At 57.2% G+C, this 22,008-nt stretch overlaps 1 protein-coding gene and 1 non-coding gene across 5 annotated transcripts in view; both read right to left on the reverse strand.

Moving 5' to 3' along the window:
- Window positions 1–22,008, reverse strand: part of ITGB4 (integrin subunit beta 4) — a 32,443-nt gene that overhangs the window by 4,400 nt on the left and 6,035 nt on the right. For all 4 annotated transcript variants that reach the window (XM_027518704.1, XM_027518706.1, XM_027518707.1 and 1 more), the window contains exons 6-32: window positions 21,401–21,497; window positions 21,042–21,213; window positions 19,831–20,094; window positions 19,467–19,556; window positions 19,065–19,187; window positions 18,439–18,603; window positions 18,213–18,289; window positions 16,795–16,997; window positions 15,127–15,230; window positions 14,925–15,023; window positions 14,659–14,788; window positions 13,716–13,838; window positions 13,514–13,620; window positions 12,746–12,779; window positions 12,366–12,557; window positions 12,006–12,109; window positions 11,673–11,731; window positions 11,510–11,533; window positions 10,047–10,195; window positions 9,781–9,960; window positions 8,839–8,987; window positions 5,902–6,106; window positions 4,575–4,732; window positions 4,054–4,234; window positions 3,788–3,925; window positions 1,099–1,281; window positions 878–1,009 (exon numbers count right to left, since the gene is read on the reverse strand). In XM_027518704.1, the coding sequence (XP_027374505.1) occupies window positions 878–1,009; window positions 1,099–1,281; window positions 3,788–3,925; window positions 4,054–4,234; window positions 4,575–4,732; window positions 5,902–6,106; window positions 8,839–8,987; window positions 9,781–9,960; window positions 10,047–10,195; window positions 11,510–11,533; window positions 11,673–11,731; window positions 12,006–12,109; window positions 12,366–12,557; window positions 12,746–12,779; window positions 13,514–13,620; window positions 13,716–13,838; window positions 14,659–14,788; window positions 14,925–15,023; window positions 15,127–15,230; window positions 16,795–16,997; window positions 18,213–18,289; window positions 18,439–18,603; window positions 19,065–19,187; window positions 19,467–19,556; window positions 19,831–20,094; window positions 21,042–21,213; window positions 21,401–21,497 (3,642 nt within the window). The remainder of the gene's footprint in view (window positions 1–877; window positions 1,010–1,098; window positions 1,282–3,787; window positions 3,926–4,053; window positions 4,235–4,574; window positions 4,733–5,901; window positions 6,107–8,838; window positions 8,988–9,780; window positions 9,961–10,046; window positions 10,196–11,509; window positions 11,534–11,672; window positions 11,732–12,005; window positions 12,110–12,365; window positions 12,558–12,745; window positions 12,780–13,513; window positions 13,621–13,715; window positions 13,839–14,658; window positions 14,789–14,924; window positions 15,024–15,126; window positions 15,231–16,794; window positions 16,998–18,212; window positions 18,290–18,438; window positions 18,604–19,064; window positions 19,188–19,466; window positions 19,557–19,830; window positions 20,095–21,041; window positions 21,214–21,400; window positions 21,498–22,008) is intronic.
- On the reverse strand, window positions 6,797–6,868 carry TRNAA-AGC. The gene has a single exon. It is a non-coding gene; the product is annotated as a tRNA-Ala (tRNA).

The following is a 22,008-nucleotide window of genomic DNA, read 5'->3' on the forward strand; positions in this document are numbered from 1 at the left end:
TACAAATCCTGGTGGATTTTCACTCAGCCTATTATGACTGGTATCCCATTTCACAGATCAGAAAACCGAGGCAGAGAATGTACGTGATTCATCTGAATTCCCACAGTGGTGGCTTAGTCACTAAGTCCTGTCCGACTCTTGCCCCATGGACCCCATGGACTGTAGCCTCCCAGGCTCCTCTGTCCATGGGATTCTCCCGGCCAGAATACTGAAGTGGATTGCCATTTCCTTCTCCAGGGGATCTTTCCAACCCAGGAATTGAACCCAGGTCTCCAGCATTGCAGGCAGACTCTTTACCAACTGAGCTACAAGGGAAGCCATCCTGCAGTGAAGCCAGAGCTAAAACAGACCCCAGGAGTCCCAGTCGAGGGCTCTTTGCATCACAATGTACAGGAATCCAAGAGGGAAGTGGAGCAGGGCCAGTGCAAGGAGCACTGCACTGGGGGCCCCCAAGCCAGTGGCTGTTCTGGGGCTCCTGGACCAGGCTTGCCTCCTCGCCTGTAGCCCTGTCCCTGGGAGGTGTCTTGGGTGTCCTGACTCCATGGCACAGCTGGTGAGCTGGTGAGCCTTCCACACTCACAACTGTTTCCAGTCTCATGCGCACGAGCCCGTGTGCATGTGCCCCAAGCCCATGTCTGTCTGTCTGTCCTCACACAGAGACGTGCACACCAGCCTATGAGCCACGTCCACTTTGTCCCCTCTGTACCCAGAGCCAGAATGGTGCCTGTCAAATCGTTGATTTTGCAGAGAGGGGACTTTCAGTCTTGATCTTCATGCCCAGTGGTCCTGGCCCCTTTGCTGTCTCTGGACACCAGCGACAGCCCCACCCTCTACCCAGGATCCCCACCATCCTCGCCGGGATCCCCAGACCACTCACCGGTGTCATCAGAGACGCTGGGCCTCTGGCTGCCGGCTGGAGAGCGGAGCACATCATCGCTGTACATGAGGAAGCTCTCATAGTCCTCCCCACTCTGGGCGTCCACGATGGGGATGTCAGGGATGATGGGGACTGCGGGGTGGGGGGAGGGGTGAGCCAGGGCCCGACCTCGGGCCCCTGCCCGCCCCTGTCCGCCCTGTGCCTCCCTGCCCCCTGCTCACTGGACATGGGTCGCTTGGGCTGGGTGGCCAGGTTGATGATGGCCTCCCGCTCAGGCCCCCAGCCTGCCCCGTTGCGAGCCTTGACCGTGTAGCGGTATGGCTGGGACTCGCGCAGGTTCTCGATGAGCAGCGTCCGCTTCTTGGGGCTGTCCACCAGCACCTTCTTCATGGGCCCGATGGGTCCTAGGGCAGGGAGAGTGCCTCAGAGCTTCTGGCCTGGTCCTGGTCTTGGATGCCCCAGGACCGTCGCGCGGCCCCTGAACTGCACCCAGGAGTGGGGGGAACAAGGCAGGGAGCAAGCAACTGTTGATGCCCAGCCACGGGCCAAGCCCTGAGAACCTGGGTGTGACTGGCTTAGAGAAGTGTCACCAGGGCTCCACGGGGTTCCTCGCTAAGTTGAGTGGCAGAGACACACTAGACTCAAGTCACCCTTAGTGTCAGCTTGACCCATTGGTAAAGGTCCTACGTTCACGTGCGTCTGTGCGAGTCTGGCTCCAGAGCCAAGAGTGCCCTCACCACCTGTGCCTCACCGTCCCCAACCAAACCCCAAATGCTCTGTTGGGAAATCCAAAGTGGAAACACTGGGGACTTCCCTGGTGGCCCAGGGGCGAAGACTTTGCTCTCCCAATGCAGGGGACCCGGGTTCAATCCTTGGTCCAAGAACTAGATCCCACACGTTGTTGCTGAGCAGCGAAGTTGTGTCTAAGTCTTTTGCAACCCCGTGGACTGTAGCCCTCGAGGCTCTTCTGTCCATGGGATTTCCCAGGCAAGAAAACAGGCGTGGGTTGCCATTTCCTCCTCCAGGGGATCTTCCTGACCCAGGGACTGAACCCAGATCTCCCGCATTGGCAGGTGGATTCTCTACCGCTGAGCCACCAGGGAAGCCCCAGATCCCACAGGCCACAACTGAAAAGATCCCATGCGCCACGATAAAGACCGATCACCCCGCATGCCCCCATGAAGACCCGGCACAACCAAAACAATAAATAAAAAATATTTTAAAAGTGGAGACATTTGGACACTCGCCAAGGCTGCCCTGGCCACCTGGGCAAGGACGGGAGGAGAGAGGCAGGCCTGATCCTGCAGCGGAGGACAGGCCAAGGCCTGCACGAGCTGAGTGTGCCAGGGTGGGATGGAGGTTGCACAAGAGTCAGTTAGCCGGGAGCAGAGGTGAGGCAGCTCCCCCACACCCAGAAGGGAGGACACACAGCCCTGGGAGCGGGGAGGAAGAGACCCCAGGCTGCTCTGAGTGAGTTACAGTGCCTAGGGGCCCCGACCTGACAACATGGGGCCCTCTGGGTGATCAGAAGACATCCCAGGGTCCGAGGGGTCCAAAGGAGGGCTCTCAGGGAAAACCCCACCTGCGAAGCTTGATGCTGTCTGATAAGAGAATGGCTGTGCTCCAAGAACTGGCTGATGTTGGACTGTCTGCCTGGGGGAGGTCTCTGAGTGCTGAGGTGGGGTCCACCCCGTCGCATCTGTCTGCCAGGGGGAGAAGGGAAGGGGACCACCCCAAAGGGCTGATGCCCTTGGGTCAGGAGGGCTTCCTCATACGTTTGTGAGGCAAGAGCTAAGAGTGTGGGCCAAAACCAGTCACGCCTGGTTAAGATTAAAGGCCAGGCCAGAAAAGACTTCCTGACAGTGGTCCAGGGGTGGACCAGGAGTCGCCAACAGAAGGAGCCAAGGTGTGACGCAGCGGCTGAGAAGGTTGTGCTTGGTCGGCCAGGCGAACAGAGCAAGGAGCCTGAGGCCCAGAACAATCCTGCTGCCCTCTGCCCTGTTGGGCTACCTGGGAGTGCTAAGCCTGACCCACTTTAGGGTTCACAGGTTGTATCTGGGGGTGGGAAGCTCTCCATCCCTGGGATGGACTCAACAGGTGACGATGCAGAGAGGAGGGCCCTACACCAGGCAAGAGCAGCGGACTGAGTTCCCTTGAAAAGTTTTCCATCCTGACAAGTGCAGGGGTCATCTCTCCCTTCCAGGACAGGAGAAAAATAGAGAGTTCTGCCAGGGGCTCTGATAACATGTTGCATAAAATGTACTAGAAAAATTGTTTGAAGTTCAGGGAGTCCTCTGCTTTTTATTTGCTAAATCTATCCACCCTGGCTTGAAGAGACCCGTGTAGAATTGAGCCACTCTCGTTGACCTGTGTGGGCTGGCACTCTGAACCTGTGACCCCATTGCACACACATAACCTCAGGCCTTCCATCCTCACCTGCCCTGGGAGCTTCTGGGCTCTGCTTTGGAATGCAACTAACTCAGCCCAAGTTCAGTTCAGTTCAGTTCAGTCGCTCAGTCGTGTCTGACTCTTTGCGACCCCATGAATCGCAGCACGCCAGGCCTCCCTGTCCATCACCAACTCCCGGAGTTCACCCAGACTCACATCCATCGAGTCAGTGATGCCATCCAGCCATCTCATCCTCTGTCGTCCCCTTCTCCTCCTGCCCCCAATCCCTCCCAGCATCAGAGTCTTTTCCAATGAGTTAACTCTTTGTATGAGGTGGCCAAAGTACTGGAGTTTCAGCTTTAGCATCATTCCTTCCAAAGAAATCCCAAACCTGACCACAAACCTAATGATGCCCCCAGGCAAACAGAGTGGGGTCTCATCCACTGACCTGGACTCCGTGACCTCCTCCCGTTCTCCACCCCCTTCCCTCCCTGGGGGCAGAAGAGGAGGGCGGGTCCTTACGGTTGTCCTCATTGACCAGGCCGTAGCAGACCTCGTAGGCTGTGATCTCGCCGTTGGTCTCAGCCGGCTCGGCCCAGCTCAGCTGGGTCACGGTGGAGGAGACGACGTTGAAGGCCAGACGCCCGGGCTCGCTGGGCACTGGGTGGGGCAGAGAGGGTGCAGGAAGAGCGCTGTCAACATCGGACAAGAGGGCAGAGTTCTGGGCGGGGCCAGGGCTGGGCAGGCTGGCATCAGGGTGGCCAGGGATGGATGTGGTGAGGCCTCACCTTCCTGGTGGGTGCGACAGGACACCGGGGAGCTGTAGGGGCCCTCGCCCTGCGCCCCGTAGGCGCACACCTTCATCTCGTAGTCACAATATGGGTACAGGTTGGTGAGCTCCACTGAGGGCACCTTGCTGTCAAGCAGGTGGGCTTCAGACTCGGAGTCACCCTGGATCCAATATTTCACCTGTGCCCAGGGTGGGGCTGGTCAGCGGGGAGCAGCTGGCAGAGCCCACCATCCCTCCGCTGAGCCCTGCCCTTACAGTCCCGTGGGCACACAGACGTGGAGGGATTGAGTGCCCTGCCAGGCGCACTCAGCAGGGCTGGCATAGGGCACAGGTGTTTCTGGGTTCTGGGGGCCACATTCCAGGGACTTCTTCCTCCCCCAGGGGCCGATGGGGGTTCCCCACCCACTGAGGCCAAGCACGTCCTCTCCTCTCCCTGGGGCCCTCTCTGGCCTCAGCAGGCCCACCTCTGCAGCATATGCCCGGCCTCCCATCCACCCCCTTCGTCGCCCCCCACCTTACCCGGTACCCTGTCGGCTTGCCAGGAGGAGGCAGCCAGTTGAAGTGGATCTTCCGGGACCCAGCAGCCTTGGCATTGGGGTTCTGTGGGGCACCTAGGTCACCCCGGGGTGGTGGGGGTGATGACACGGTCTGGTTCATTACATTCCGGTCCAGCTCGTCTGCAGGGGGTCAAGCCGGGGCAAGGCAGTCAGCAGAGACTCCTCTCTGGCTTTGAGGGGACAGGAACCCATCTGCACCACCAGGGGGCACCAGACGCCCAGTTAAACACCAAGACTCCTTCCCCCTCACATCACATCAGACGTATGGGTGTGAGAGTTGGACTATAAAGAAAGCTGAGTCCCGTAAGTATTGACGCTTTTGAACTGTGGTGTTGGAGAAGACTCTTGAGAGTCCCTTGGACTGCAAGGAGATCCAACCAGTCCATCCTAAAGGAAATCAGTCCTGAATGTTCATTGGAAGGACTGATGTTGAAGCTGAAACTCCAATACTTTGGCCACCTGATGAGAAGAACTGACTCATTGGAAAAGACCCTGATGCTGGGAAAGATTGAAGGCGGGAGGAGAAGGGGATAACAGAGGATGAGATGGTTAGATGGCATCACCAACTCAATGGACATGAGTTTGAGTAAACTCCGGGAGTTGGTGATGGACAGGGAGGCCTGGCGTGCTGCGGTCCATGGGGTCACAAAGAGTCTGACATGACTGAGCGACTGAACTGAACTGAACCGAACCTTCCCCCTGCTCCAGGGGGACCCAGGAGGGTCTCCAGAGGGATAAGGGCTTGCTCTCTTTGTCCCTTTGGCAGCCAAGGTGTGTCCCACAGAGAACATTTTCTCTTCCCAACGCCCTTCCTCTCTCCCCTACCCCAAGACTCCTCCTATGCCCCCATCCTTTTGGCAAACCTCCCCTCCAGGGTGGGCTCACAGGCCCCACTATACCGGAAGCTAAGGGCCCATAAGAAGTGTTTCACCCCTTCTGAAACACTTGCATTTAGCTTAAACTAAGGCTGAAGTCAAAGGCTAAGGCCTAATGGTGGGATTCCCAGCCAGCGGCAGGCCTGTGGGCACATGACCCCGGTCTCTCTGATTGAGAGCAGGGTTGCCAGATAAATACAAGATGCCTAGTTAAACTGGAATTTCACACGAAGATACTTTTTAAGAATAAGTATATCCCAGATAGCATATGGGATATACGTATACTACAAGTTGAGTTGTTATTTATCTGAGATTCAAATGTAACTGAGCTTTCTGTATTTTTACGGCTGAGACTGTCAAGAAGCCCCAGCCCTCCCTCCCCACCTGCTTAACCTGACCCCAGGCTCCGGCTACCTCGGTCCCCAATGATGACAGTGGCACACTGGGGCTGGCCCAGGCGGGCCCCGAACTTGGGGTTGCTGAGTTGGATGTAGAAGCGGCGGGTCTGGGGGCCCCGCAGAAGGGAGTCCATCTCCTGCAGCTCCAGGAGCTTCACCTGCAGCTCCTTCCAGGTCTCCCCAGGTTGGAACAGCAGCTCACCCTCCATGGGGATGTAGTCCTAGGAATGGGAAGGGGTCAGAGTTGGAGCAGGCCTGGGAGATGAGCCAGGGCCACACGCTCCACCCCCACCCGACAGCCAGTGCAGAGACCCTCACGCAGACTCTCCCACGTGGACACGGAATGGCTCCTGTTTATACAGCACCTCTTTTGCATCAAGTACTTTACAGATATTAGCTCGTTTCTTCCTCAGGGCAGAGTGAGGTAGAGATATTACTGTCCCCATTTTACAGATCAGGTAACTGAGGCACACAGAGGTAAAGAAAGATGCCCAAGTTCACACAGGTAGTTGTGGTGGAGCTGGGATTTGAACCAAAGTACAGAGAGACAAGGATGCAGATACAGGGGGGTCCCACACAGGCAGGCACTCAGCCAGGGGAGCTGAGATTTGCAGGCCTCACCTAGGAGGGAGGAACTGTTCCCCGCCCTGCGGCTCTGAAGTCTGAATCCCACCAGCCCCCTGGCCCTGCCTCCTGGGTGGGGTGCTTCTATTACCTCCAGTTTTTATTTTTCAATGCCCTAGAGCTTTTTCCTGAATGTCTTGGGATTAATGTGTACCTATATGGGGCAGATAGATTGCAGCGTGTAGGGGGAAGCCTTTTCACATAATTCCACTAGGTGGCGCTGTAAGCTAACATTCAGATTCTTTGCTAGCAGTCCGAGCCACCAGGGAAGCCCAAAAATGTAAGGATGGAGGTACTGGGGATTGAACCCAGGGCCTCATGCATGCTAAGCATGCGCTCTACCACTGAGCTATACCCCCAGGCATATATCTGTATATACATACATGTATACATTTGTATAGAAAAAGAGAAAGCAACTATCAACAATGGGTGCTAATTTTATTAGTCTTTCCATTCTGCTGTAGGTTTGAAGTTTTTCAAAATAAAAAGTTGAGAAATATTTAAAAATGTTAAAAAAACATAGTTCACTACCAAAGGATCCTTATAAAGGGCTTCCCTAGTGGCTCAGATGGTAAAGAATCTGCCTGCAATGCAGGAGACTCAGGTTTGATCCCTGGGTGGGAAAGATCGTCTGGAGGAAGGAAAGGCAACCCACTCCAGTATTCTTGCCTGGAAAACTTCCATGGACAGAGGAGCCTGGTGGGCTGCAGTCCATGGGCCGCAAAGAGTCGGACATGACTGAGCGACTTAACACTTTCACTTTTTCACTTTCAGTGACGTTATGGTTGTACAAATTCCTTTTTGGAATTTTTGCTGGGAGCATTAGAGCAGTAATAAGAACTATTCCTACCTATAAAAATAAATAAAGAATAGGGTGTGTGCGCACACTTGCTCTCATGATTGCCAAGTGGGTCTGCAGGCCAGTGCGACTAACCTTTATTACTTTTTGAGTGAAGTTTTTTTGTTTCGTTTTTAATTTTGGGCCACACTCTGTGGCACATGGAACTTCCCCAGACCAGGATCAAACCCATGCCCCCTGCAGTGAAAGCGCAGCATCGCAACCACTGGTCCAAGAGGAAAGTCCAGTGAAGTTTTATATGAATATTTCTATTTTAAAATGTTGGTAATAGGTATAAAATAGATAACTAATAAGAATCTATGGTATAGCACAGGGAACTCTACTCAGTACTCTGTAATGACCTATCTGGGAACAGAATCTAAAAAAGAGTGGATAGATATATGTCTATGTTTAACTGATTCACTTAGCTGTACAGCAGAAAAGCAATATGGTAAATCAACTGAATGCCAATAAAAAAATTAATTAAAAAAAAATTGGTAATGGTAATAGGGAATTCCCTGGCAGTCCAGTGGTTAGGACTCTGCAATTTCACTGCCAGGTCCCTGGGTCCAGGTTTGATCCCTGGTTGGGGGACTAAGATCCCACAAGCCACACAGCATGGCCAAAAAAATCAAAATACACAAAACGTTGGTAATTAATTTAGAAAAACAGACATATAAGCCAAACTAAGCAGGGACATGGCTGTTGTCTGAGAGTGATTAAGTTGTGAAAAAGTGATAAAGTTGACACCAGCCCACCACGCGGCCCTCCCTGCCCTGAAGGATTGGTCCTATGGCCTGGCTGACAGAGGGCCTGCCTGGCAATGACAGCCTGGGGACATAAGGCCTGTGATCCCCCGTCAACAAGGCCAGAGTCCCTGGGCCATGGCAGAGGGGGCAGTCTATTTCTTTGAAGAGTGTCCGGGTGGATCCTGGAATGTTGCAAGGGGGACACGGATGGTCTGGACATGATGAGGCCTTATTCAGGGCATCACTGGCCTTTTTGGTGAAAGTGAAAGTGAAATCGCTCAATCGTGTCCGACTCTTTGCCACCCCATGGACTGTAGCCCACGAAGCTCCTCTGTCCATGGGGTTTTCCAGGCAAGAGGAGGAAACTTCCTTCTCCAGGAGATCTTCCCAACTCATTTGAAAAGACCCTGATGCTGGGAAAGACTGTAGCCGGGAGGAGAAGGGGACGCAGAAGATGAGATGGCTGGATGGCATCACCGACTCAATGGACATGAGTTTGTGTAAGCTCCGGGAGTTGGTGATGGACAGGGTGGTCTGGGGTGCTGCAGTCCATGGGGTTGCAAGGAGTCAGACACGACTGAGCAACTGAACTGAACTGATGCCCCTGCTGCAGGGTGGCAGGGGAAACGTGTCCTTGGGAGGCCAGCCTGTGGCACCACCAGCATCCAGAGACCCAGGATGCCGCTGTGTCCAGCCCCCACTGGGCCCTTGGGATGTGCCTGACCTCGTGGCAAGGACTCACCCGGTTGGCCTTGGCGGTGTTATCCTGTGTGCGGTAGGAGACCTGTGATTTGCCGCTGTCCAGGATGCGTCGGACCACGGGGATGCGGGCAACGTGCTCCCCGCTGCTGACCAAGTACTCGGGCTGCTCAAAGGACACGATCCCGCTGGCTGCAAGGAGCCAGGCGCTGGTCAGGGGTCTTGACCACAGTCCCCCTCTCAGCCCCTGCCCTCCCTCTGGCCCAGCCCGGTCCAGACTTCAGGAGTCTGCTTATCACCCTCACCCCTCTGCTCTCTAGGGAGGGTGGACAGAGGTGCTGGGAAAGTCTTCCAGGAAAAGTTGACAAGGCTGGAACAGTGTCCAGCTGACATCCTGGAAGGTTTGGGGCAGAGAAGGGAGGCCAGGCAGCGGCAAGACCAGAGATGAGGGCTGAGACCGAGGGCCGGGGAAGAGCAGGCCTAAGTCCTGCGGCAAGTGGGGAGGAGGGGTCAGCGACCAGAACAGGCCCTCCGGACGCTGGAAGGATGGTTATGAACAAGTCCAGGTTCCCCGAGGAACTAGCAGGGAAGGCAAGGTAGGTGACGGTGGTGTGACGCCTTGCCTGCCCTCTAGGTAGGCCTGGGCAGAAAAAGCCCCAGGTCCCTTCTTGCTCTGATGTCCTGGCATCCTGGGGACCCATTCAGTCTCAAGTTCAAAGGCCACAGGACAAGGAGAGGATTGTGGGACGGCTCTAGGAGAACTCAGTACCCTCTGGTGATGATAAGAGAAGCCCCACACTGAGCACTTATGAGAGAGGTACAGCCACAACCCCCTCAAAAGAGCCTGATACCCATTATGCAGATGAAGAAACCAAGGCTCAGAGGTTGAGTCGCTTGCCTAGGCCACATGGCCAGGTCCCACTTCCACTTGGATTGAGGAGAGACAAGGGTCCCAGAGTCCCCTTTGGCCCCCATCCTGACCGACCTTGCTCCTTGATGATGGTGATATTGACCAGGCGACGTCCGAGGGTGGCGGTGCCCACAGGCACGTCGATGGCCTCCACCAACAGCTGCTTCTCGTCGTCGTCCTCGGGCCGGATAAACAAAGGCACCCGCACATCCACCAGCTCCACACCCTCCTGGAATTCCACCATGCCCCGGGCATCTGGTGGGGAGCCGTCAGACAGGCGTCAGGGGGCCGCATGGGGGTGGGAGCTGAGGAGGAGGAGCACAGGGAGCCTGCCCACCTACCCTGGTCTGCGGTGAGCGTGTAATAGCCGGGGGCCACCTTGAGCTCATGGAAGGCCCCCTGCTCCACGTGCTTCTCCGTCAGCTTCAGCAGGGCCTGCTTGGCCGAGCGGGGAGCCATCAGCACAGTGTCCACAATGGTGTGGTCCTGCCTGGGGGCGGGGCGGGTGGGGGGTGTCAGGCCAGCTGGGAGGCTGCCACGCGTCCCTGTCCACCCCTCCTGCCTGTCCTCTCTGCATTGGGGCACAAGATTCCAGGCAGCAAAAAGAGGTTTTTTCAGAGCCAGACAGACGCAGAGGCCCGGGCTGGCCCTGCCACCGCCCCCTGCAGCCTCAGGGTCCTTATCTGTGAGAGGAGGCTCCTCTCCCTGCCCACCTCTCCCAGAAGGGCTGATGATGCACACATAGAGGCGGGGCAGCAAAGATGCCAAGGGGACAGGCCAGACTGCCTGGCTGCAATCCTGGCTTTTCATCTTAAATTTTTTCTTTTTTTTTTTTTACCCAACCACATGGAAATTGAACCTGGTCCCTGGCAGCGAAAGCCTGAGTCTTAACTGCTGCTCCTGTGTCGTGCTGCGTTGTGTCTGACCCTTTGTGACCCCATGGACCGTAGCCCGCCTGGTTCCTCCATCCATGGAATTTTCCATACAAGAATACTGGAGTGGGTTGCCATTCCCACTCCAGGAGATCTTCCAGGCCCAGGGACTGAACCCGCGTCTTTTGTCCTTTGCACTGGCAGGCAGGTTCTTTACCACTGAGCCACCTGGGAAGCTTTAACTGCTGGACCACCAGGGAATTCCCCTGGTTCTTTCTCTCAATGGCTAGGTAACCTTGGGTAAGTTGCTCAACTTCTCTGATCCTCAGTTTCCTCAACTATACAATGGGAATAGCAATGATCCCCACTTGAGTAAGATAACCACACACACGAGTCCTTAGAACAAGGCCTGACCGGTGGTCAACACTCAAAGTGCCAGTCTCAATGGTTCTTACCCACAGTAATGTGCCCGGTGAGAGCTGTGCTTTGTCTTCTTGGTATTGAACCCCACCCCACTCTTCCCTGGGGGATCTGGGACTCGGGGTGGGAACTGGGAAAGAAGTGTGTCACCCACTGGACCATCTGGTTGGTAACCAGCGGCGCCTCCAGGATCAAGGCCTTTGGCCTCAGAGGAGGGCTGGCTCTGGGCACCGGCTATCCCTGGTACTGGGTGGGAGCTATTGCCCGTGTGAGGCCAGGGACTGGGTTGGCTCGTTTCCCTGTGGGTTTCTTATTCTCATACAGGGGCTGGCTCTCGGTGAGGGCTTCGTATGGGTATGTGTTCAGTGAAGGTCCTACCCCAGGACAGACCCAGACAGCCCTCCTCTCCCATGGGGCGGAGATGATGGAGATGGAAGTGGGGATGCGGGAGGTGGGGATGGGGGAGGTGGGACTTGGGGCTGGTACTGCCCACGGATGTGTCTTCGACTCACTTTTTCCCGGCGTTGGGCTGCTGCCTGTGGGGGACAAAGTGAAGACTGTGAGCCAGATGGTCCCTAGGGGGCAAGGATTATCTGCTTGGGAGAAATCCCCTGGCATCAGCTATGGGAGCAGCGCCCCCCCCAACCAACCCCACCCCGGGCGCCTAGGACCCACCGGAACTTGGTCTGCTGGAGGTTGTGAGCGCCTGTGATTTGTCGGTACACCTCGTTCAGCTGCCAGGCAAGGGAGGGCTGTGAGGCTGGGGCCCTGGGGGAGCCCCTGCACCCAGAGGACCTCCTGGGCATGGCTGGGGGTGTGGCCACAGGCATGTGCAGTGGCTCTACCCTTCTGGAAGCATTCATGTGGGGCAGATCCCAGGGGACCCCCCGGCCACACGTGTGTCCGAGAAAGCCCTTCTTTCCCACCCAAGGCGGCTTCCCTCTGCCCTCCTGCCACCCAGCTCGCACCCGGCCCAGAGGTGCCCACTGCCTGGGACCGGCTCCTTACATTCTCCTCCACCTCCTGGCGCAGCTGGTCGCATTCTCGCGTGCCAGGCTTCAGCAGGTTCTCGGTGCAGAGGCGAGCAAGCCGCAGGGACAGTCCGTAGGGCACTAGGGCAGGTGAGGAGGGGGGTCGTCAGTCCCGCCATGATGGGCACCACAGAAGCCTCCTCCAGAAGCCGGGCTCGGATTGGGGGGCACCGGGGGCATGTACCCCTCAGGAAGGGTAGGAGGTGGCCAGCCCTGTGCCTGCACCCGATACCCAGAGAAAAGAGGAATGCTGGATCCCAGACCGGGGAGCAGTGTGAATGTGCCCCGGGCCCCAAGGGCAGCGCCAGGAGACGTGGTGCCCAGCCCCGGCCCTCACCCAGCTCTGAGGGGTTGATGCCTGCAGCGTGCGAGGCGAAGCCCGGCCGCTGCACGTTGTTGGTGATCTTCCATCGGACCGTGTCGCGACCCTTGAGGTTCCCGCTGCGCAGCAAGGGCGTGTCCAAGTGGTCCGAGGCCATCAGGTTCTCTCGCAGCATGTAATGGTCTTCCTTGAAGCCCACCATGTGACCTGTGGGACCTGGGCCTCAGTACGGGGCTGAGGGGCTGCTTCCTAGACCCTCCCCCACCACACCCCACAGGTGGGACCTCCACCGTCCCCGGCCTCTGTCCCAGACTTGGCACCCTGCTTCCCCTCCACCCCCGCTGAAGGAAGGAGCTGTCAGAAGTCCACCGCCCCCGCCGAGGCCAGGCCCGTACCTCGGTTGCAGCAAGGGAGAAGGGCCAGGCAGGCCTAGGAGGCAAGGAGGGCGGGGATGAGAGCTGAGACGGCCGCACCGGCCCAGGGAAGTCCCTCCGGCCACCGCCTCCCACCCACGCCAGTGGTCCAGAGGGGTCAGCAGTGCCTTCCCCAGACACTGGGATATCCAGGCAGTTACAGGGGCCTGGGTGTGGGCACAGAGGCGAACAGGGGCAGAGGGTACCCAAAATGCATGCCATGGGACTCTGGTCCCGCTATCTACTCTGGAAAGGAAAAGGTTCTGTGATCAAACCCCTTTGGGAAGCACTGAATTCCTTCCCCATGTAGTTTCCTTATGCAAACAGCTAGCTCAAAGGCTCCGAGAAGCCCTGCAGAGGAGAAACCGCTTTCTCAAAAGTGTTTGATCACAGAACGCTTTCTCCCTGTAACACGCATGAATACGACCCTGGGGGCTGCCGTAGGGGCACCTCTGCCCCCTTCAGTATCCCACGCCAGGCCATGCTCTGCACTCTCCTGTCTCCGGTCTTTCTTCCCAGGGAGACGGCCAGCTCCTGGTGGGCAGAGCCCTTCCTTCTTGTTGGTTCTCGTGACCCTTTGCATGCGGCTGACCCCCGGGCCAGGGACTCCCAGGAATCCAGCCACTGGTGGCTGGCAGAGGTGAGGGGCTGGGGTGGGGACAGCACCAGAGCTGGGCAGAACGTGTGGGTTCCCTTGGCCTCTGCCCCCTACAGGGACCCCAGTGGGGTGGGGACCAGGGGAGCCCCCACCTTGCAGCAGGCACAGTACTTCCAGCAGAGCAGCAGCAGCAGGACCGGGAACAGGAGGAGGAAGATGAGCAGGGGGATGAGCCACCAGAAGGTGCCCGGGGGGCATTCTAGGGAGGAGAGAGGAGGAGGAGGGAGCCAGTGCCTCCCCCCGATGCGGGTCTGACAGGCCACCCAGGCCCACCCTGCCGGCCCGCCAGCTCACCCTTCCTCCTCTGCACCAGGACGGTGCTGTTGGGCCCAGGGGCGCTGTCCCCCTCCACGGTGTAACTGTAGGTACAGTCGTCGTCCTCGTCCCGGAAGGAGCAGTGCTCCACCACCTCCTCCGCTGTAGACACAGATGGTCAGCAGGGCACCCGACCCCAGCCCGGAGCACCTCAGGGCCTGGCGAGGGGTCCGCCCCTCACCACGGCCTTGCTCTGGGGCCTACCCTGCCCATCACAGGGTCTGGGTGGAGGGGTGGAGGCCTCTCCCTGGGGAAGAATGTGAGTTCCCGGCAGACTGTGCACACGGTGGGCGGTGAAGTGGGGGCTGCCCTGCCCAGGACCGTCAAAGCCCGCAAATCTGTGCCTGTCCTGGGCATCACTCAGGAGCTGGGCTTCTAGAACATTTTTCTGACCCAGAGGAAAGCAGGCTGTGTGCCCCAGGGCCCGTTTTTGCGCCTTTGCTATGTTCATGGCCCCCTCCCCAGGACTGGGTGCTCTGGCCAGACTGTGCGTCCCCTCCCTGGGTCTGTGTGCCCAGTCTGAATTCTGTGACCACTCCCCAGGCATGGAACCCCTCTTCTGCCTGTCCTCACTTTGGACTACAAGCCCCCTACCCAGCTCTACAGCCCCCCTGATGAGCGACCCCCGCTTAGAGGTCTCCCACCCAGCTCTACAGCCCCGCCCTGATGAGCGACCCCCCTTAGAGGTCTCCCACCCAGCTCTACAGCCCCCCTGATGAGCGACCCCCCTTAGAGGTCTCCCACCCAGCTCTACAGCCCCGCCCTGATGAGCGACCCCCCTTAGAGGTCTCCCACCCAGCTCTACAGCCCCGCCCTGATGAGCGACCCCCCTTAGAGGTCTCCCACCCAGCTCTACAGCCCCCCTGATGAGCGACCCCGCTTAGGGATCTCCCCTTGCCCAGTTCTCTTGCCTGCCCCGTACCTTTCTTGAGCTCATCCACCATCTTGACCTTGAAGCTGCACTCCTCGCACGTGCGCCCCTTCTTTTCACCAGTGCCCCAGGCCTGGCACTGCACGCAGGAGCGCAGGTCCTCACAGAGGCCCAGGTGGATCTGGGTGGGCAAAGAGGAGGGGCAGACGGGTACTGTGCTGGGTGGCCCCTGCCAGGCCCACTCCCACAACCTCACTGCCTGGGCAGCTCCCATGGCGATGGGTCCCCGTGCCCACACCCAGCGAGTGTGGCCTCACCGCCGAGTAGTTGATCTCGCAGACGGTGTCCGTGTAGAGCGACTGTTGGTTGCAGTGGCAGCGGCCACACTCGCAGTGGCCACGCCCATTACAGAGACCCTGAGGTGAGAGGAGGCCCCCGTGAGCCAGCTGCGCCCCCATCCCTGTCTGCGAGGGGGCCCCGCCCACCGTCCCCTGCTGCCTGCCTCAGGCCCTGGCCCACCCCGTTACTGTCGATGCAGGTGGCATTGCTGAGAGGACAGTCACAGCTCAGGCCTGTCCAGCCAGGCTCACACACGCACTGACCCATGGAGCAGCGTCCCCGGTCTGCAAAGAAGGGAAGGCGAGAGTGGAGAGGCACATTTGCACCTGCAGTCCAGGCTGCCCACCCGGCAGAGCTGCCTCGGGAGCTAGGATGTCTCCAGCCATGGGCAGAGCCATCTCTTCCTCTCTTTCCTGGCATTCCCTTCTTTCCATTTTTCCCCGCTCTATTCTGCCCTCTACCTTCCACTCTGCAGATGGAGTGATCACCCCAAAACACAAACCCAGTCACATGTCTCCCCTATTTAAGAACCTTTGATGAATCCTGGCCAATGCAATAAGGTAAGAAAAAGAAATAAAACATACGTATTAGAAAGTAAAAAACAAAAAACTGTCATTATTTGTCAGTATCAGAAATGTCCCCAAATAGCAAGAAGAATCTATAGATAAGTTGCTAGGTTTCATAAGTTAGTTGAGCAAGGTGGCTGGATACAAGGTTAACATATAAAGAGAAAATGAAATTAAAACCTCCAATGACTCCCTTTGCTCAAAGGATAAAGTCCAATATCCTTGCTATTGACTGATTGCAGCCTGCAAGCCAAATCCAGCTCACCACCTGCTTTTGCAAAAGTGTTACTGAAACAGAGCCACACTCATTTGCTTCTGTGTTGCCTATAGCTGCTTTCTGCTACAAGGGCAGAGCTGAGCAGTAGTGACAGAAACGGTTTGGCTTACAAAACTGGAAAACATTTAATGTCTGGCCCTTTAAGAAAAAGTGTGGACTAGACTAAAACTGGATACATCCTGGCCTGGAATCCAAACCTCTCACACTCTGGCCCTGCCTCCTTTCCAGCAGCATCTCCCTCCCTTCCTATCTCATGGCTCCACCTGTGCTAAATACCTGTCTTTCTCCAGACATCCTGGGTTCTCCCTTCATTTCTCTGAGTGCACTGTAGGGTAGGCAGGTAAAGAGAAAAGAAGGCAGATAAAAGCAAGAATGAAGGAAAGAGTAGACCCCCAGTGGCTAGTACACAGTTGGGATTTAATAAGTATTTGGTGAGTAGATTTTCATTCAATCTCCTCCATTTGCCCAGTCAGTCCTTCCACGTGGCCCCTGTGGGTTCTGTGGCCCTTGCCCAGTTCCAGAAGATCTGGCCAGCCTACGGGCCCCTGGCCTGGACCCACACTGTGTTGGGCCCTGTGGGATGCATTACCCCAGGCCCTGCCTGCCAGAGATGTAGCACCTTCCAAGAGAGGAAAGATCACCATGCCTTATAGCACCAATCCCTGAGACCAAGCTGGGTAGTACCCACCCTGGTGGGATGGGAGAGTGGAGAAGAAGGTGGGCGTGGACTGGAGGACCTCAGGGGAGCCAGAGTCTTAAACATAAGAGTAATGTCATGCTGGTAGGGGCCTTGGGCATCAAGTTTTTGGAGGAGGAGAGAGGTCCAGGTTGGGGCTGGACTTGCGGGAGGCGCTCAGGGAATCTGGCCTGCACATGCGGATTCTGACTCCTGGTGTGGCTCTCCCAACTTGGGCTCTGATGGGAGAACCAGCGGGGCAGGGTGTGGGCTGGGCACCCAGGCCACCCCCAAAGCCCTGTACCACCCCACTTGGGTCAGCAGCTCACCATTGCAGAGGAACCCGGAGGTGCGGGGACACTGGAAGTTGTCGTATTCGCAGAACTGACCCTCATAGCGGCCTTCGCCATAGCACACACAGTGGCCACACTGGCACTCGCCCCGCCCGGAGCACACCTTGTCCTCGCCCTCCCGCCGGCAGGGCTGCAGGTCGCTCTGGGAGCCGGTGGAGCAGTTACAGGTCTTGCCGCTCCTGCGGGAGGAGCCAGTCACTTCCCCACTGCCCAGCAAGAAGGCTGGGCCTTCACCATCCCATTTTACAGATGAGGAAACTGAGGCTCTAAATGGGTCTAAGTTAAGCAGACAGCAGTGGTTGAACTGAACTCAAGCCTCAGTTCCCTGAGACCCTCCCTCTGTCCCCTCAAGTCACAACAAATCTGTTCAATGTCTTGAAGCTTGAAAAGCCCTTACTCTTACTATCACTCATTCGTGACTCACTTCTGCTCAGGGAATAGGGGCCCATGGCTCAAATGTGCTGTGTACTCAGTCGTGTCCGACTCTTTGTGCCCCCATGGACTGTAGCCCGCCAGGCTCCTCTGTCCATGGGATTTTTCCAGGCAAGAATACTGGAGTGGGTAGCCATTTCCTTCTCCAGGATGGCTCAGATAGTAAAGGTTCAAAAGGGATGGAGGGCAAAGTCAGCCTCCCGCTCTGTCCGACCCACAACACCCTGTCCTGATTCTTAAATGACTTTCCAGAGATAATCCGATATCAGTTCAGTTCAGTTCAGTCGCTCAGTCGTGTCCGACTCTTTGCGACCCCATGAATCGTGTCCGACTCTTTGCGACCCCATGAATCGCAGCACCCCAGGCCTCCCTGTCCATCACCAACTCCCGGAGCTCACTGAGACTCACGTCCATCGAGTCAGTGATGCCATCCAGCCATCTCATCCTCTGTTGTCCCCTTCTCCTCCTGCCCCCAATCCCTCCCAGCATCAGAGTCTTCTCCAATGAGTCAACTCTTCACATGAGGTGGCCAAAGTACTGGAGTTTCAGCTTTAGTGTCATTCCTTCCAAAGAAATCCCAGGGCTGATCTCCTTCAGAATGGACTGGTCCAGGTTTTTTTTCAAGAATTATCCAGGGTTTTTTTGGGGGGGTTGGGGGGTGTTGCACTGGATGGCTTGCAGGATCTTAAGTTTCTGGATCAGGGAATGAACCCACAGCTCCAGCCATGAGAACACTAAGTCCTAACCACTGGACCATCAGGGAATTCCCATATCCATGTTTTTCAAAGTTCTTTGAATTTAATCCAGCAACTGGATGTGCCCCTTTCTCAGCCTTTTCTATGCCTGGCTGCCACCCCCTCCTCAGCCTGCCTCCATGGTATGCCCAGCGTCAAGCACTTGCGGGCCCCTTCACTGGGAGCTGCTGGCATCCGGGGTGCTGGCTTCACCCCCACCACACTTACCAGCCCTCGTGGCACACACAGTGTCCGCACATGAAGTCCCCGTGGAAGTTGCAGCGAGATGACCGCTCCTCTTTTTGCTGGAATGAAATCATGGTGGGGTGGGTGGGGCAGAGGGGGAGATGCTTGCCGCCACACCCAAAAGGGAGCTCTGCTTTGTTACTCGGGTCCTCGGGCGGTCAGCTCAGCCTCTCCCTGCCCGCACACCCTTGGCGGGGCTGTGTCATACCAGCTCACAGGAGCACACGTCACAGATGACGCCCACGTCCATCCGGAGGCCGTTGGAGAAGGATGGCTTCAGATGGATGGTGCCCTTCTGGTCTGCCTCCAGAAGCTGACACACATGAGCCCCGTCCAGGTCCTCGATGGCCCGGAGCTGCACTTGGTATGTGCCCTGCAGGGACCCCGTCTTTAGTCGAGGCAGGCCTGGCTGGACCAGCCGGGATGGCAGTTCTACCTGAAAGTTCTTGGCCCTAAAGCTTCAGGAATGTGTCTGGCCCCTGGCTCCCAGCTCCCTGCCTGTCCTTCCTCAGGGCTCCCAACTCGCTCCTCCAGGCAGAGTCAGGACAACAAGAGCCCAACAGTAAGCAGGGCTGCCTTTGGCCCGCTCGTTCAGCTGGGCAACCTGGGCTCCATGCTGACTGATCTCCGCTTTACAGCTGAGCACCAGCCAAGGGCAGTGCAGAGCTCAGCCAAGGGCGGTTCAGAGCTCAGCCAAGAGGCTGCTCCAGGGGGCTTCAAACCCAGGTCTGTCTGACTCGGGAGGCCATGCTCTGGATCTCTGTTTGGGTAGATCCCACCCCGCAGGGCGCTGTCCCCGTCCTCCCCTGTCTCGGGGCCCCCACGGAGGCATACCACTTCCCCTCGCCGGATGAAAAAGGACCCCGTGTCCGTCTTCTGGAACATCCTAGAGGTGACCTCTGTCCGCAGGCCTCGAGGACTGTCCAGGGCCCGGATGTCCAGATTGGAGCGGATGCGCTAAAAGGGGGCAGGTTATTGATGACTTGGGAGGTGGGCCCAGACCCCCCCACCATGGCCTGGCTGCCTGAGCTGCAGTCTTATCTGCATGGAGGCCTGGGTGCTGGGGGGTCATGGGAGCAGAGCCTGCAGGAGCCTGGGACCAGGCCCGGGGGGCTCCTCAGAGACCACAGGAGACCCTTCTGCTCTTCCATCCTGTTTCCCAATCCTCTGTCATTCAGCCATCTCTCCCACCCACCCCCGCCGCCCTCGGACCCTGGAGCCCGCACTGGCCCTCACGTTGAAGGCTTCCTGCAGCAGATCCACAATGTTGGACGAGTCCTCCTGCAGCACCCCCAGTGAAGAGACGGGGAAATACGACGACAGCCTCTGTGGGGGAGAAAGTCGGGCCCGGGGCTCAGCCTCTGATGAGCGTCATCACTCTGGATCGAGACAGGAGCTCTGGGGCTCACCCACTTTGCGGGTGGGGGACGCTCTCAGCTCCCGCCTGCTGGGGAGTGGGGTTGGAGGATGGGCACATGACCACCTCTTCCCACCAGGGCCCATCTGAAGTTTTCGGAAGGAAAGAAAGGAGGGTGGGGGTGGGTGTGTCTGAGAAGCTCCATGGGTCCCTCCCCCGGCCCAGGGAGGCCCAGCCCCTCACCTCATAGTAGCTATAGGAGTAGTTGGTGACGGCGAAGATGGGGATGATGTTGTGTTGGCCGAGCAGGCGCACCAGAGTGGGCACCGACGGGTAGTCCTGCATCTTGTACTGGGTGTAGGTGCCCGTGGGGTCCAGGTGGCACTCCTCGTCGTTACGCCTCATGATGCCGGCCAGCACGTTGGCCCCGTCGGCCTCGTAGTGGAAGGCTGACTCGGTGGAGAACACCAGCAAGTGGGTGCTGTCAGGGCGCCAGCCAATGTCACTCTGGGGAGAGCAAGAAGGGGGTGCCTGTGGAGCAGGCGGCCTGCTGACGGCAACGTCACAGCGCCGCACACCGCCACGGTGAAGGCGCGCCCCAACGCTGCGCTCAGCAAGGACTCAGGATTCACAGCCTCCGTCAGCAACGCTCATGACAAACAGCGCTGGGAGGATGACCGGGGTTGGAAGGGGACACAGAAACCAGCCATGGGGAGCGGGAAACGGACGCAGGGACTGTGCCCACAGCGGGCACCATGCAAGATGGGAGCCAGTTTCAGCCAGCTGTCCCCTCAAGGCCTCAATCACTCTGCGAGCATCTCTCGACTGCATAGAAAAACGGACACCACAGAACATTCAACAAAAGACTTAAAACAGGGACAGCAGCGCGTGGCCACTTGTTTGAGAAATACATAGGGTGGTTTTGGAAACCGTGTGTATAAAAGCAATAGGCGGGGGGAAAAAAGGGCAGAACTATAACATGCACTGATTTCGACTACATAAGGGAGTGATGCACGCTGGCGGGGTAGCAAGCAGCTGGCTGTCTCTGTGGTGGTGGTGGAATTATGGGCAATTTCTGTTCTTTGTTTTCCAAATTGTCTATAACATCAGTGCATTATTTTTTAAATGAAAAAATTGATGCACACGTAAAAAGTGCCCTCCTCTAGCACAGCTGGAGGTGGGTATTAGCAGGGAGCTTGGGCTCGGGGCAATCTTAAGATTCCAGAACGCCGAGGCTCAGGTCCGCCTCGGTGACCAAGACAAAACCAGGGTAAGACTGCTCAGGCCCCAACACCTCTAAACTTGGATTGGAATTGAGGGTCCCCCAGAGGGTCTGAGCTTGTCTGAGGGTATGGGGGCCCCAGCCTGGCACCAGAGCAGGCCAGTGGGCAGCTCTTGACCTTGTAGAGAAACACAGCCCTGGTCTAGGCCGGAAGGAGCCTCCCAACACTCACGGTGCACACGGCCGTCTGCAGGATGGCATCAAAACCTCCTTCCGGGGCATCCAGGTTGCCTGAGATGCGCTCCCCCTTCAGCTTATTCCGGAACTCCTCCACGTCTTCCGTCAGGCTGATGACATTCTTGAAGGAGAAGGGGGGGTCGCTGTTGGGCCAGGGTTCCTTCAGCCTGGGAAGGTGGGAAGGGGAGTGTCAGGGAGAGAGAAAGTCAGGGAAGAAGACCCCCATGCCCTGCACCCACTGTCCTTGCGGACCACCCCCTTGGCTCAGTGCAACCCCAAGATTTTCAAAGTGCCTGGGTGGAGAGGAGGCGGGCCACCTGGCCAGGACCACTGTCCACTCGGTCGATCACTCACTTCTCAGGCCTCATGTCTGTCTGAGGGACGCTGACTTTGTCCACGAACTTGCCAAATCCTATTGTGTAGTCACTGGTGAGCTGCCTCAGGACCTGAGCTGGGCATCAGTAGGAAAGACAGGGGACAGCTGAGGGTGGGACGAACGGAGAGAGTAGCAGGGAAGCAGACGCACTGCCACGTGTAAAAGAGAAGCCGGAGGGGATTATCCACGTGGCTCAGGGACCTCAACCCCGGGCGGCTCTGTGACAGCCTCGACGGGTGGGATGGGTGGGAGGTGGAGGGGGCTTCAAGAGGGAGGGGGTCATATGTACACCCATGGCTGATTCATGTTGGTGTATGGCGGAAACCAATGCAATATTGTAAAGCAATATCCTTCTATTAAAAATAAATAAACTTTTTAAAAACAAAAAGAAGGGGCAGCTGAGTCCCAAGAACCCCACATCTACATAGGTGTTGGGGGCTAGTTTGGGAAGGAGGAAGAGGAAGAATAACTTAATAACTTAACATCAATGCTCTGCATGTTTGGCATCAGTTCGTGCACACAGCAGCCCTGTCATTATTTACAGATGAAGGGAATGGGACTCAGGGGACCTGGAGTCATGCATGCA

The sequence above is a fragment of the Bos indicus x Bos taurus genome, chromosome 19 (assembly GCF_003369695.1).
Source record: "Bos indicus x Bos taurus breed Angus x Brahman F1 hybrid chromosome 19, Bos_hybrid_MaternalHap_v2.0, whole genome shotgun sequence".
NCBI classification, from domain to species: Eukaryota; Metazoa; Chordata; class Mammalia; order Artiodactyla; family Bovidae; genus Bos; species Bos indicus x Bos taurus.